General features: G+C 37.9%; 1 protein-coding gene across 6 annotated transcripts in view; it reads left to right on the forward strand.

Annotated features, from left to right (window-relative positions):
• Window positions 1–29: 29 nt before the first annotated feature.
• The window catches only part of LOC126278508 (uncharacterized), a 40,304-nt gene continuing 23,884 nt past the window's right edge, over window positions 30–16,449 (forward strand). The window contains exons 1-3 of one of the 6 annotated variants that reach the window (XM_049978669.1): window positions 30–165; window positions 1,812–1,964; window positions 13,678–13,803. In XM_049978669.1, coding sequence (XP_049834626.1) covers window positions 1,863–1,964; window positions 13,678–13,803 — 228 coding nt within the window. In that variant the 5' untranslated portion in view covers window positions 30–165; window positions 1,812–1,862. Of the gene's footprint in view, window positions 991–1,811; window positions 1,965–13,677; window positions 13,804–16,449 lie in introns of all 6 variants that reach the window. The other 5 variants (XM_049978670.1, XM_049978673.1, XM_049978671.1 and 2 more) reach the window with 5 other exon arrangements.

Genomic DNA, 16,449 nt, shown 5'->3' on the forward strand with positions numbered 1-16,449 from the left:
GGCAACATGTAAATATTTCCCGGCACACAGTCCGTCCACGCCTCTCTCGGATGTAAAAGCATTCTGATTGGTTGACAAGCCACCCAACTGTCTCACGAAATTCTTATATTCCTTCCCTTCATATATATTCGTCGTTGCAGAAGTAGCAGTTCTTCATTTATTTACGTAAGAACCTTTATGGGATATTTTTCTGAAATTTGCTTAGGGCATTCATCTGAAACCTTCTGTTTCTGTTCAGTAGCACTTTACAAAAAAATTTAAAGTGAACACGTAGTCGTAATGTCGCCGTAGATTCTTGCCGAACAGATTCTTTGCAGCATATTAGCTTTACTAATAACATCAGGCTAGTTGACAACTGAAATAACTTCTGCGGCCAAAAACATTAGAAAGAAGGAAAGAGCAACTACATTAGTGTAATGTAAACATGCATGCACGTATTTTGTAGTTCGCAGGGGGATAGAACAGTCTTTATATTTTCATGTCATTGGTAAGTACAGCATTAACCAGCACGCTAAACCATTGTGTTTTAGTCAACAGTGATGTGAAAGGTATTGATAATAAAGCGATACTACATAATAAACTATGAAGATTTTAACCAGAAATTTTTAGTGCTTCCCATGGCTGCACAAACTGTCTTTTGTGAAATGGCCCCTAGGATGTTATTAATGCAGACTTGTTCGTTCTGCAACTTAACTCTTGGTGTCTTGTGTACTTGGAAACGTCTCACGAGTTTTGAAAGTTGGAGCGACTAACAAGATAATCTTATGAATCAGACTTTCTTCGTTGTCTTCCATGTTTCGCTGCCCTCAATTAACATATAGAATGAGAACTGAAGTGAACGGCATAGTACGGAACTTAAAAAGCGACGTAAAGAACAATAGCCAAATTGGTCGTTTCTTTTCAGTCCTTTTATGTGATGCAGTAATTGCTATGTCACATTGTAGTGTTTTCTACGTATTGTGATAATGTTGCGACTGATCACGTCATGACGTAAGTGGCTGAAATATAGCTGCCTCTTTGCGGGCGATACAGTTTGGTATTTTATTTTATTTTGATATGTTACTTTATACATTTGAATCTCGCGTATATATTTATCTAGCTTTGTTGACACACACATAGGATTTGTCAGACGTACAGTCCTTAAAAAATTATATGCACCAGATGCGTATGTGCCATGTGGCAACTACATAAATTCAAAAGAGCAGTTGTACTGCTGTTCTTTATCCCATTCTTATCAATCGCTATGCACAGATTTGTGTAAATTAAATTTGTCACTTGATTTATTCTCTCAGCATAACTCCTAAAACTTTACCCTCAGTGTAACAAAGCTGTAATTTTTATGTAACAACTCTGCAATTTATCTGTAACATAAGCATGTACAAAAGTGAGACTGAAAGTGTACTCACAATATAGAATTCCCACATTGAAGATAGCAACAGATGTCTGAGTGAACCATTGTAAGCTGTATAGTCATTAGTTAAATATAGCTGAAACAATCTTTTTCTGTGCCACTTTGTCACATATCTACCCGTGAAAGTTGTCCACAGTACATAATACTCACTGCTGTGAGAGTTGTAGTGCAGTAATCCATATGAGGTTAATGTATTGAACATCAGTAGGTGATATGTTTGATAAGGGACAAAGGAAACTTTTTAAAAAGTTCAGTTTACCTTAGCTTATTACACATGCCAATGAAGCAACCATGTAAGAAATAGCTTTCCTTTTCTCTGAAATTAGTAATAATACATCGTTCTTTGAGAGCGTTTTGGTACTTAGCTTGGTTGTTAGCATGTGGCATTTACGATTTTCAGTAGCACCAGCTCAGATGGAGACAAGCCAGTGAAATTACATAAAGAGACTTGATGGATCCGGCATACAGAATAGTGCCGGATGGCCAAGTTCGGTCAGCTGCTGAAGGAGGAAGAGACGTGCAAGAAGTAGAAGTTGCTACACCTGCAGCAGTGGTAAGTGTAATTAGTTTCCGCACATATTTTGTGTGGGGCTGTTTCCCACTTGCAACAACTACAGTTTTAGTTCATTTTGTGCTATGTAGAGTGGAAAATTGTTATAAAAATATTTGAGAGTTGGTTTATTACGTCCTATATATACATTTCTTGTGTGTTTCATTAGCTTATTTTCCAAGTCTGCATAGAAATTGCTTGTGCAACATAACTGCTCAGTAGACTGTGAAGATATAAAATTGTATGTGTGTAACTAGTGTTCTTAGTGGAGGACATTATTGTTATTAATTCTGGGGAATCAAGAAAAATGGCTTTGGAAATTTCAATTGATATACATGGCTCAAACGAAGTCCACTGTAGCAGAATCCAGGTATACCTCCAAAACACAGTACCAGAAATGTTGCTTGACCCATTTAGCTTAAAGGACATCTACAAAACCTCATAACTATGGTATGGAACACTTCATTTACACTAATAGCTAAAACGAAGCCTGCAATACCACTAAAACAAAACTAGTGCACATAACTTATACAGAAAACCAAAAATCATCAATATAGATAAAACAAACTCCATAATGCTTACCAGTCACAAATCAGCACAATTTCCAGTACCTTACAACACAAACCAAAAATTCATAAAAAAACTGCATCAATGTCATTTTTTATATACAACACCCATCATATGTACAACAATAAAAAACAAACAAAATCTCGAACTTACCAACCAAAATCTGCCCCCCCCCCCCCCCACACACACACAGCCCTTTGATTCATATAACTGGAACATAGGATCTATATCCAGTAACTTCCATATCAGACTTAACTAAACTTCACATTCAATCTGCTGTGACAGCAATATTTACATCCACCTCAAATCTAAAGTACTTGTGATGTTAGGTCCGTCTACCTTTGAATTTAGAAAATAGTCATTCTCTAAGAGATGGACATTGCTACTGACAGTTATCTAGTAAGTCTCCCTATCGATGAATTGATAGCCTTTAGTTGCCTGGCAGTAATCTACAAATGTTAATTTCTGCGTTCTTGTTTACTACTTAATGCAATGGCGTTTCAGAATGTGAACTGTAGCACTGCAAGCAAAAATCCTTAGGCGTGACAAAACTAGCTTTCTCCTGTACCAAAATTCATATTGCATTTCACTTCTGAGTGTGGTGGATGAAAACTATTTGGTAAGTATGCAGACACAGAAACCTAATAGGGTAATTTCATGTGAAATCACCCATTGGCCGTTGCCCTTATGTCACAGATTTTTCAGAAAGTTTGATGTAAAAATTTGCACAATGAGTTACGGTTAAAATATTTTTTCTAGAATTTTTTGACCAAAATTGTAATTAGGAGACCATTTTGAAATGTGGACCCCTTCTACCATCTGCTGTTGAGAAACAAAGTGCCTTGTAAATTTGTAACCACTATAACTTTTTTATTTATGATCAATTTTATCAATTTGGTGTCATTGGAAAGTAAAAGAATAGTGCTGTGTCTAAGCAAAAAATGTTTGAAAATTTGTAATTTCTCACTTTTTTTTCCTTCAAATTTCTGGAATTGTTTTCCAGCAGAATCACAAAATCCACCATCTGAATTTTTCCAGAATGAGATTTTCACTCTGCAGCGGAGTGTGCGCTGATATGAAACTTCCTGGCAGATTAAAACTGTGTGCCCGACCGAGACTCGAACTCGGGACCTTTGCCGTTCGCGTGCCCGCGAACGGCAAAGGTCCCGAGTTCGAGTCTCGGTCGGGCACACAGTTTTAATCTGCCAGGAAGTTTCATCTGAATTTTTGTTTCAAATAATTCCTGATTTGCCACACTGGAGACATTAATGAAGACAACCGAAGAATTTGTTTAGTATCTCATGCAAAAACTTCAAAACCTAACACAACGTCATTATGTATCAAAATCTAAGTCACTACTTCAAATCAAGCAGACACACCCTCTCTGATACTACATGCATCATCATAGTGGATTTTGCATTGAACTATGCCTGTTTGCTTCAGATTGCTGCCCAAGGATTTTACTGGCAGGACATGCAAGTCACCCTTCCATCTTCTGCGGTGTATTTTAAAACAGATGATAGCATTAAGTCAATGTCATTGTGTTGTATAAGTGACTGTTTGCAGCATGATACACACACATTCTGTTTTCCAGAAAACTGCTCTCACTTGTGTATTGGAACAGTTACCTCACATCCAGCATCTCATGTACTTCAGTGAGGGCAGTTCTGCACAATGTAAAAACTTTAATAACTTTTTTAATTTGTGCCATCACAAGCAAGATTATGGAGTAAGTGCAGAATTGAATTATTTTGCCACTCGTCTTGGCAAAAATGCATGTGATGGAGTTGGTGGTACTATTAAATGTTTAGCAACAAGAGCAAGTTTTCAGTATCCATATGACAGTCACATTTTAAATCCAAAAAATCTGTTTATGTTTGCCAAAACTTATGTTTCAGGAATAGAAACCTTTTATGTTAAAACAGAGGAGATAACAAAGTTCACAAATGTGTTACAAAAACGATATGAGACTGGTTCTACCATTCCTGAGACAGGAGTGAATCTTTTTTTCAAACCACTGAATGAAAACAAGTTGCTGATAAAGTGTGTTTCATCATCTACTAAATTCATTCAAGTTCCTCATGGAATTCAAAACACTGACCTCTAACGCAATTTAAGAAGAAACATTTGTCGCAGCTATCTACGATAACCAGTGGTGGCCTGGAAAACTTCTAGTGATAAGTGAAGAACACAGAGGTGCAAAACTCAAGTTCATAAGTCTTAAGTGGTCCTTCCTCAAGTTATTCATGGCCACTTCACACTGATTGCTGGATACCTTATGAAAACATTTTAATGACTTTGCCTGCACAAGTACAGCTCATTTATATACTTTTGAGTCAGACATAATATCGTCCATTGAAAACTTGTTTGACAGAATCAATGCTTTTTAGAATTTTATGAATGTGTTTTATGAGAAGTGATCATCATTTGTGACTACTGCGTAAGAGTCACAAAATGAAACATGTATATTATTATTAATGTTCTTTCTGTTTTAAATGATTAAACAGAACAAACACCCTTCCGTTTTTTTTAAGTGTGTTACAATAGGAATTCTTTGAGACAATATTTAAAATGTTGCAACCTGTGATTTTGATGAAGAAAATTCATGAAGTTCGAAAAAAAAATTGAAAAACGATATTAATTACAGATTTGCACATATTTATATGCACAGTTGCACCATTTTTATAGTTTAGTGATATAATTGAACATTTCATCTTTCAAATGACACCAAATTGAATAAAATTGATATATAAATAAGGGAGTTATAGTAGTTTAAAACTTTCAACCTACCTTTTGTACTGACGCCAGAAGGAGAAAATGCTAGACATTTCAGAATAGCCCCCGACTACAGTTTTCATCTGAAAAGTAATATTTTTATCTCTTTCTATTTATGTAATTTGTAAATAAAATAGAAAGAAACTTCCACATGGGAAAAATATATTAAAAACAAAGATTCCAAGACTTACCAAGCGGGAAAGCGCCGGCAGACAGGCACATGAACAAAACACACAAACACACACACAGAATTACTAGCTTTCGCAACCGATGGTTGCTTCTTCAGGAAGGAGAGGGAAAGACGAAAGGATGTGGGTTTTAAGGGAGAGGGTAAGGAGTCATTCCAATCCCGGGAGTGGAAAGACTTCCCTTGGGAGAAAAAAAGGACAGGTGTACACACACACACACACACACACACACACACACACACACACACACACACACACACACACACCTGCTGCTTGTGTCTGTGTATGTGCGGATGTGTGTGTGTGTGTGTGTGTGTGTGTGTGTGTGTGTGTGTGTTCGTGCGTGCGTGCGTGCGTGCGTGCGCGAGTGTACACCTGTCCTTTTTTTCCCCCTAAGGGAAGTCTTTCCGCTCCCGGGATTGGAATGACTCCTTACCCTCTCCCTTAAAACCCACATCCTTTCGTCTTTCCCTCTCCTTCCTGAAGAAGCAACCATATGTTGCGAAAGCTAGTAATTCTGTGTGTGTGTTTGTGTGTTTTGTTCATGTGCCTGTCTGCCGGCGCTTTCCCGCTTGGTAAGTCTTGGAATCTTTGTTTTTAATATATTTATGTAATTTCTTACACCAAATTTTTACAAATATCCTTGACATGATGGCAATGAGATTTCTTTATTTTGGATGATTTTAAATGAAATAAGCCAATACTCCTTTGGTAAGTTGACATCGAACCTCATGGTTTGTGGTTTTTCAACCATCTACATTTACATTTATACTTTGCAAATCTCCAGGAAATATATGGCAGAGAGTATGCCCCATTGTATCTTGTTATTAGAGTTTCTCCCCATTCCATTCACATATGCAGCAAGGGAAGAACAATTGTTTGAATGCCTCTTTGCATGATGTAAGTAATCTAATCTTATAGTCACAATATCTGTCAGTGATATGTAGGGGTTTGTGTATTCATAGTCATCGTTTAAAACTGTTTCTTGAAACTTAGTTTGTAGACTTAATGGTTTACATCTATCTTCAAGAGGGTGACAATTCAGTTTCTTCAGTATTTCTGTGCCACACTACCATGGGTCAAACAAACCTGTGACCATTCTTGCTGACCTCTGTATATGTTCAGTATATCTTGTTGGTTCTATTTGGTATTGGTCCCCTACACTTGAGCAATATTCTGGAATGGGTTGCATAAAGGATTCTTAGTAAACTGATTGCACTTCCCCAGTATTCTGCCAGTTAACCAAAGTCTACCACCTGCTCTACCCATGACTGAATATATATGTGATCATTCCATTCCATTCCATTTCATTTCCCTAAAAAGTGTTACACCAGAGAATGTGTCTAAGTAGGTTGATTACAACAGCGGCTCATTGATTTATAGTCGTAGGATACTACATTATTCATTTGGTGAAGTGCAAAATTTAACTTTTCTGAAAATTTAAAGTAAGTTGCCAACCTTCACTCTACTTTTAAATCTTATCAAGATCTGATTCTTTATGCAGCTTCTCTGTAATAGTACTTCATTATAGATAACTGCATCTTCTGCAAAATGTGAGTTTTTTGTCAATGTTGTATGCAAGATCATTAATATACAACATGAACAGCAAGGTTCTCACCACACTTCCCTGGGGCACACCCGAAGTTACTTCTACATCTGATGATGACTCTCCATCCAAGATAACATCTCCCTACCAAAAAGTCCTCAACCAGTCTGAAATTTCACTTGATACCCTATATGGTCATACTTTTGACAATAAGCGTAGGTGCAGCAATGGGTCAAATGCTATTCAGAAATCAAGAAACTCTGCATCTACCTGGTTGCCTTGATCCAAAACTTTCAGTATGTCATGTGAGAAAAGTTGAGTTTCACATAATTGATGTTTTTTGGAATGCATGTTAGTTGGCATTTAGCACATCATTCTGTTAGAGATACCTCATTATACTCGCTCTTAGAATATGTTCCAAGATTCTACAATAAATTATGTCAAGGATATTTTACAGTAGTTTAGTGGATCACTTCCACTACCCTTCTTATAGACTGGTGTGACCTGTGTTTTCTTCGAAGAACTGGGAACAGTTTTTAGTTTGAGTTATCTAGTATAGTTGTAGGTAGAAGAGGCGCTAACAGCCACAAATTCGGTGTAGGGTCTGATTGAGATTTCATCGGGCCCTGGAGAGTTGCCAATTTAACGATTTCATCTGTTTCTCAACACCAATGACACTTCATTCATCTTTTCAGTGGTATGAGGAAATTGGGACCGTTCTCCTGGGTTTTTCTTTATAAAGAAATATTTGAAAACAGAGTTAAGCATTTCAGCTTTTGCTTTGCTACCCTCAGTTTCAGTTCCTGTGTCATTCACTAGAGACTGTGCCACTAGTAGCCTTTAAATATGACCAGACTTTCCTTGGGATTCGTGAAAGATCATTTGACAATATTCTACTATGGTAGTCATTGAAGGCATCACACATTGTTCTTTATACCTATTATGCCATAGTCTTTCTATACAGTGACTGTAAACCGTGGATGTTCACTCCCATTATGGACTGTTCTGCTGAGTACAAATCTATCCAGTGCGTGGTAAACTGTTCTTTTAAACATAAGCTGTGGTTCATCTACTTGCTCCTGCCCTTTGCTGAAAGTCTCAAGAACCTCAGCGAGCTATGACACTACTGATTATTTATCTATTACACTGAACATAGATATATTTTTGCTTGTTTTACTTGTGTTTTGTACTTTGGTAATCATTGTTATCACAATCGCTTTTTGGTCGTCGATACCAGTTTCGATGTGGACATCCTCAAAGAGTTGAGGTCTGTTTGTCGTCATCAGATCCAATACATTTGCATTGTGAGTGGGTTTCTGAACTATCTGTTCTAGGTAGTTTTCAGAGAAGGCATTTAATATAATGTTTCACAGGATGTCTTATCATACACACCACCAACAAAACTGCAATTTTCCCAGTTGATTTTTGTGTGATTAAAGTCTCTATTAATGATTACTTTAGGATTGGGGAACTTATGTACAAGTGAACTGAGGTTTTCACTGTAGTTTTCAGTTACATGATGAGATAGAATTACGTATTGTGGACGATAGAAAGAGCCAATTATTGTATGCCCACCCCTGATATTGCGTCTTGCCAAAACAATCTCACATGAGCTTCACTTTCTATCTGGGTGGATCTGAGTTTCTTGTCTACTGCGACAAATACGCCACTGTTATTTCTCATTAGTCTAACCTTGCAATATACACTTCAGTTTTCTCCAAACATCTCCCAACTTTCTGTACCTAGTATTTTGTGAGCTTCAATGCTTTTCAAGAGCCCTTCAAACTGTGGCACTTTGTTGCAAATGGTTCAGCAGGTAACCATTATGATTTCAATACTCTCGCACATGGGAGGCCTCTTCTTCATTCTTATACTGATACATCAGGGTGTCCTATAGCTGTTGGTATCTGGATTGGATGGAGAGCTGCATAATCTTAAAAAAACTTGCACTCTACACATAGTCAGCTGCCTGAGTAACGGTACTGCACACCTGACCCAACGAGGGGGGATCGTAAAGCTCTCAACCCTATGGCGCTGCTCCAGGAAGTTGCAGCTTAGCTTTTCACAGAACCTTCAAAGTCTCTGGTTCGGTCCTTCACTCGACTCCAAAGCAACAGGCTATGATCAGTTCTGGAGACAATACTGCAAATTGTGAGCTTCGTCACAACTCCTTGTGCAAGGCTGGTCTTACCAACCATCTCTGCCAGTCGCTGGGATGGTCAAAGTACGACCTCGGAGACCAGACAACAGGCATCATTTGTTCCAATATGCACCACAATCTGCAGTTGGTTGCACCCTGTTCCCTCAGTAGCTGCTGGGATAGCCTCTTCAACAAGTTGAATTGGGTCTCTCAGCAACAATAATTATTTCCAGCAATAGACGTTTTTTCTATTGGCCACCGTGAATCTGGATGTATTAATTCCAAGGTGTGTTTAGAGTACCTTTTGGTAGCTTTGAGTGGAAGATATGACTGTTTCCCATTATGCGCAACTCGCTGGGATCTTTGACCACATAATCATGTTAAACTTTTGCCAACGTCAGCACACTCGCACAATTCGTATGCCCTAGGCTGCAATGCCATAAAAGTTCACTTCTTTTTGTGTAGTAGCATTGTTACATTTTACCCGTATTTGACCAGTAGATGACATTCTTATAAATTTTTTCAAAGAGACTGGATTTCCATGCGCAACTACAGTTTTTAACATATATAAAACCAGATTTTAAATTACTGACCAGTTTTATTGGTTATGAACTATAGGTCAAGACAGAATAAATTGCAAAAAGGTGGGTTCAGGGTAAGTTGAAAGAACCAGAGGTTGTAGAAAGTTTCAGAAGGAGCATTAGTCAACAGTAGGCTGATACAGGGGAAAGCAATACAGTAGAAAATCAATGAGTCTCTTTGAGAGAAGAAATAGTGAAGGTAGAGGATCAAATAGGTAAAAACACAATGCCTAGCAGAAGTCTTTGTATATCACAGGACGTATTGGATTGATGAAAGGAGAAAATATAAAAATACAGCAAATGAAGCAGGTGAATGGAATACAAAAGTGTAAAAAAAATTAGGGTTAAGCAGGAACAGGTAAAGGGTGTAGATGAAGATGAGATAGGAGACGATACTGCAAAAATATTTAACAGATTACTGAAATACCTAAGTTGAAACAATGTTGCTGGATTAGATTACATTCCATTTGAACTACTGATATTCTTGGGACAGCCAATCATGACAAAACTATTAGACTAGGTGTGCAAGATATGGGACAGACTTGTAATAATTCCAATTCCAAAGACATTAGGTGCTGACAGGTGTGAATATTACCAAACTACCAGTTTCATAAGTCAAGGCTGAAAAACACTGACACACATTATTTTCAAAAGAATGGAGAAACTGATAGAAGCTAACCTCGGAGAGGAAAGTTTGGCTTCCAGAGAAGTGTTACAAGTGTGAGGCAATACTGACGCAATGACTTCTCATAGAAGATAAGTCAAGGAAAGACATAACTGTGTTCACAGCTTTTGTAGATTTGGAGAAAGCTTTTGACAATGTTGACAGGAATATGCTCAGAAATTCTGAAGGTAGCTGGGTGAAATACAGGGTGTGAAGATGTACATACCACTTGCACAGAAACAAGACGGCAGTTATATAACTCGGAGGGCATGAAAGAGAAGCAGTGGTTGAGAAGGAAGTGAGCGGGGGAGCCTATTATAAATCTGCACATGGAGCAAGCAGTAAAGGAAACCAAAGAAATATTTGGTAAAATAATTAAAGGTCAGGGAGAACAAAATAAAAATTTTGAGGTTTGTGACACCAAAGTTCTGTCAGAAACAGCAAAGGATTTGTAAGAGCAGTTGAATGGAGTGGACAGTGTCTTGAAAGGAGGATATAAGAGAAACACAAACAGAAGCAGAATGAGGGTCTGAAATGTAATCAGGTTAAATCAGGTGATGTTGGCGAGACGCTAACAGTAGTAGATGAGTTTTGCTATTTTGCCATTGTAATGACTGATGATGGCTAAAGTAGGAAGGAAATAAAATGTAGACAGGCTATTGCAAGAAAAGCATTTCTGAAGAAGAGAAAATTGGTAACAGTGACTATAAATTTATGGAAGTGAAGAATGCTGAAGATTAGATAGGTAGAGCATGCAACTAATGAGGAGATACTAATATGAGGGTTGGAACTTAATAGTGGCAACTATTTATTCACAACCGATACAAAAGTTACATGTTTACACCTGTTACTGTTCTTCAACGTAGTCAACAGCGTTGTGTAGAACTCGTTGCCAGCGATGTGGAAGGCATAGTGTACCATTAGCAGAGCCTTTTCTGTCGATGATTTGAATGGAGCGGTCTAAAGTTTTGGTGATCCTCATGTACGATTGTGATAGTGTTATCCTAATGCATTACATTCCTCCACGGCAGACCGTTGATGCCAGTAATACTGTTTGTTTTTGGAGCATCACCTGCGATCAGCTTTTCGAAAGAAGCAGCGACACTTTCTGCGCAACCCACCCATCATTTTGCATGAGAATGCATGGGTGCATACAGCGCAAGCTGCTCTTTGGTCGATGGGACTGGAAAGTACTATACTATCCACCATACTCCCCGAACTTAAGTCCTTGTGACTTTGATTTGATTCTGAAGATGAAGGAACACTTCATGGCATTTGCTTCAAAACTGTTCCAAAGATTTGACAGGCAGTAGACTGCTCCATTCGCACCATCGACAGGGCAGGCTCTGCTAATGGTATACTATACCTTCCACATCGCTGGCAATGGGTTCTAAGCATTGCTGGTGACTTTGAAGGACAGTAACAGGTGCAAACGTGTAACTCTTTTGTATTGGTTGTGAATAAATAGTTGCCACTATTTAAGTTCCAACCATCATAGAATCAGGGTGAAAAGAAATTTGTGGCATAATTTGCCTAAGGAATGGTTTGGTTAACAGGACACATTCTGAGACCTCAAGGTGTTTGTGGGTGAACACCACATATTTTTCTTACAGTACATCTTTGCAAATTAAGACTTTCTTTCTTAAAATTGAGTTACCCCTGAACATTGTCCCATGTGATATTATTTAATGAAAGTATGCAAAATGTGTCAACTTTCTGATTTCTCCCCCCCCACCCCCTCCCCCCCACCCCCCCCAAGATTTCCAATGATTCTAAGTCCAAATGTAGCTGAACTAAGTTTTTTTAGGAGTTCGAAAATACGCTTTTTGCAATTTAAATACTCCTCAATATGGACACTTAAGAATTTTGAAGTGTCCACCCTATTTATTATTTTCTTGCCGTGTGCTACACTTATCACTGGTGTATTACCAGTAGATGAGCAGAACTGAGTATGTTGTGTCCTTTCAGAATTGAGGGCAAGATCATTCACAGAAAACCAGTCAGTGATACTTTTAAGAACTTTCTCTACCATACCTTTTGTTTCTGTATGTATGTTTGAATTTATTGCAGAACTAGTGTCATGTGCAAAAGGAACTAATTCTGCTTGTTGTGTTTTGTGTATTAGACAGGAGATCATTTACATATATGAGGAATGATAGTAGACCTAAGATTGAACCATGAGGTACCCCATTAGTGATTTCTCCACTGTCAGAATTATATCACCAAACTACATTGCCTAAATTACTAATAAAGCCTGGGGACTAGTCTAGCATTTCCACAACACTATCGCATTTTCTTATTCCACAGGCTGCTTTTTGGTATCGAAGATTAGTAAAATATGTATGAGGCTGCTTTGATTAGGTCTCCAAATTGACCTTCATTAAAGTTGTTAAAGTTTTGTTTTCACTTCCTATGTTGTCCCAGCTTGCATTTCAGTTAATTCTCTTCTCCCTGCTACAAACATTGCAATAACATTGTAAGTTGTTGTTTATCTAATGCTGATTCTACTTGCAGTTTTCATACTTATTAATTCTACAGCTCATGTGTATTCCATATGTAATTGAAAGACCGTACTTAGTGGAACACTTTTTCTTGCAAAAAAATGTAATTTTTGGATTGTTCCCATGAGTTTCTGGTTTTGCTATGTTAATCTTATTTACTTTAACAGATGATCCGATATTTCCACAAATTGTAGTAATTGCAAGTGGTTTCCACAATCAATATATGGGCCTCTTTCCTTTATGAACAAGTCTTTCAATGTGCATTTTCTTTTTTTACATTGTCTTTCTTGCAGTGTATTCATCATTGCAAAATGTTACCATTGTGTAGAAATCATAAATTAATTTGTGCTCGGTTGGATTTTACTTGTACTTATCAATCACCTTGCCACATGCACCCTTCTCTCTCCCCTGCCCCCTCCTCCCTCCCCCCCCTGCCCCCACCTCTCCCCCTCCCACTCTCATTTCTTTAACTGTCTTCTTTTTAGTGCCAGACTTTGTTGGAACAAGTGGCCGGCTTATGGTCACTGGTAATCTTTGGATTTTGTTGGCACACACACAACTTTTAATGGGAAACCTAAGTTTGAAAACCAAAGTACTAAACATCTGTGTATTATGACTTTGTTCGTGCAATGCTGGCTGATAGCAGTTTCCTGTAGTAGTAGTAGTAGTAGTAGTAGTAGTAGTAGTAGTAGTAGTAGTATTGCTGTAACATTAGAATGTACTTACGAATGAAGTGATCAATTTGTTGTTGCAGGATGGTGGTTTGCAGTACTATGTTGTGTACTCTCAAGATGGCGCACCAGTCAGTTACACACTTGCACCTCAGGTTGGTGCCACAGGCAGTGCAGTCTATTGCCCATCAGGTGCTACTCAGAATGCCGTACGTATGAGTTATGTTCTCAGTATACTCTGTAACATGAAACAATTTATATGTTAGTAGAATGCAGCAGGATTATATATGTTCAACATACTTCTCATTAAATCTAGACTGAGCGTAGCCTTAGAAACTTCTCTTTTTCAGTGAGCCGGGACAGACCTTCTCATACTGAACCAAAAAGTGTATGCAAATGACGATGTACGTGACATATTGCACTCTCGTGGTATTAAATTTTGTGAGTTTTGTTCTCCACGTTAGTGGTAAATAGTTAAGGTTTCCAATCCGACATGCCAGATATATATCTTTGTGATTTCTTGACATATAGTTGCTGACAGCATCTGTCTTCGTCCTTTCATCTTTCCTTTTCCTTCCCTCTTTCCTGACGAAGCAGCCGCCGTTTGCGAAAGCTCGAAGATTCCAAGACTTACCAAGCGGGAAAGCGCTCTGCCCATACTCTTTGCCTTTGAAATGTGTGTGTGTGTGTGTGTGTGTGTGTGTGTGTGTGGGCGCGCGCGAGTATATACCTATCCTTTTTTCCCCCTAAGGTAAGTCTTTCCGCTCCCAGGATTGGAATGACTCCTTACCCTCTCCCTTAAAACCCACATCCTTTCATCTTTCGTTTTCCTTCCTGACGAAGCAGCCGCCGGTTGCACATCCTTTCATCTTTCCCTCTCTTTCCCTCTTTCCTGATGAAGCAACCGTCGGTTGCAAAAGCTAGAAATTCTGTGTGTGTGTTTGTGTGTTTTATTTATTGTGCCTATCTACCAGTGCTTTCCCACTTGGTAAGTCTTGGAATCTTTGTTTTTAATATATATAATATATATACAAAGAAGAGGCTGCAAATTATTTGGTTAAACAACGGAGATAGAGGAAACACGTAAAGTTGAGCAGTGTGTAAGACTGTTTTTGTTTAGTAAAATCTGAACATTAATTGTATACATGAAAGAAGGATTTACAAGAAATACACAATGTCCACCAGAACGAAACCCGCAAAAGTGTGAAAGAAAAACAGTTTGAAAGATTTTAAATCACTCAGGCGAGTCAATGCACTCTTTCCAAGGGAGATTTACAAGACTGGGAACTCTGAATTGAAAGTGATGTTCAGGTTTCTTTGACCTGGTTAAACAGATACACAAAGTTATTTGGAGAAGGAAGTCACTAAATTATGAAGTTTACCTCCAGCAAATGTCTAGACGAGATGTCATTAATAGGCAATATTACTGAGTAATTTGTAGCTCTGTGAAGACAAAGCTTCTCATTATCCCCTAAAAGCTGCCTATATAAAGCCAGACAGGTTTTTTGCAAACTGCAGTTCATCACTTCAAGGGGGGTGGGGGTGCAGGCAGAAACAGTCGCTTGTGCAGACCATGGATACTATGAGACATTCATAAACAACAATACCAGTGGTGAAGTATCAGTGGTTTACTGTTTCCACAACTTTATCTCTGCCTTCAGGAAACCCAGGTAAATTAGGACCAAAAATTTAAAAAAAGGTCTATTTACTGCAAAAGTCTTGTAATTAGCTTAGCAAAATCTGGAAAAGTGGAAGGGAATAATTTTCAATATTACATCCAATACGTCATCTTACCATTTGCAGTGATTGATTCATTGCTTTTGCTGGACTCGTGAGGTGGACATAACATCAACCCTTCCTTTAGAATAGCGATGATAGACTGTTAATATAATTGGAATTCCACCTGGTACTAATAGTATCATTCAGACTCTCAATAAAAAAATGTTCCAACAATATAGAGCATTTTTCAGGCAATTGTTGGACAACATAATTTCCGATAGCTTTTTCTTATTACATGTTTATCAACGGAAAAGTAGTGTTAAACTTCAGTTCAGTTTGCATCACCACAATTTACGAATTTGATCAAGTGTGCCTGGTATGCAGTGCAATATTCAGAACAGCAGCCACTCCATTTCAGTTTTATGTAAATAAAACTGGGAATTACTGTGAAATACACGATTGCATTATTTTTCTTTTATCAGATGTGTCTTGAAGGAAAATGTTTTTGTCATCCAGTAGACACTTCTCATTTTTTATAGTCACTGCAGGGAATAAACAAGGAACTTTTTCATGTTAGCAAAATATAGATTATTCAGAAATTATCATAAGAATTGTACTGTAGGAATTGTTTGAGGGATGTCTTCTGTAATGTAACATTATACACTGTCTTGATTTTGTTTCCTCTACTAGTCACTTGTATAACAATCACATCAACAACAGGTCAGTTGTCAATATGAACTGTAAGTTATTCAAAAAATTAATGATGGAAGACATTATTGCCATGGTTTAAGTGCTTAAAATTAAAGTGTGGGCACTTTTGAATTCGCGGTGCTCGGCACTGTGTTCTCATCACTGCTACGTCCAGTTATTTGCTGATGAGTGCTAGACAGGAAGGGCTGCTATAAGTAGTTCCTTGTGCATCAAAAGGAGTATTTTACAAATACTTGCAACACAACTTAGCTGTCAAAATTTTGACAGTGTGTTTCTGTCAGTGTATTCTACCTGTGCGATAAATTTCCTGACAGGTTTCAGTTGGACCAATTTGAGATCAAAAATAAGTTTCCCGAGTGCTACGAGAACAGTTTATAAATCTCTAGAATGACACTCTTACTCAGCAATAAGATGAACTCTGTATA

The sequence above is a fragment of the Schistocerca gregaria genome, chromosome 6 (assembly GCF_023897955.1).
Source record: "Schistocerca gregaria isolate iqSchGreg1 chromosome 6, iqSchGreg1.2, whole genome shotgun sequence".
In the NCBI taxonomy this organism is placed as follows: Eukaryota; Metazoa; Arthropoda; class Insecta; order Orthoptera; family Acrididae; genus Schistocerca; species Schistocerca gregaria.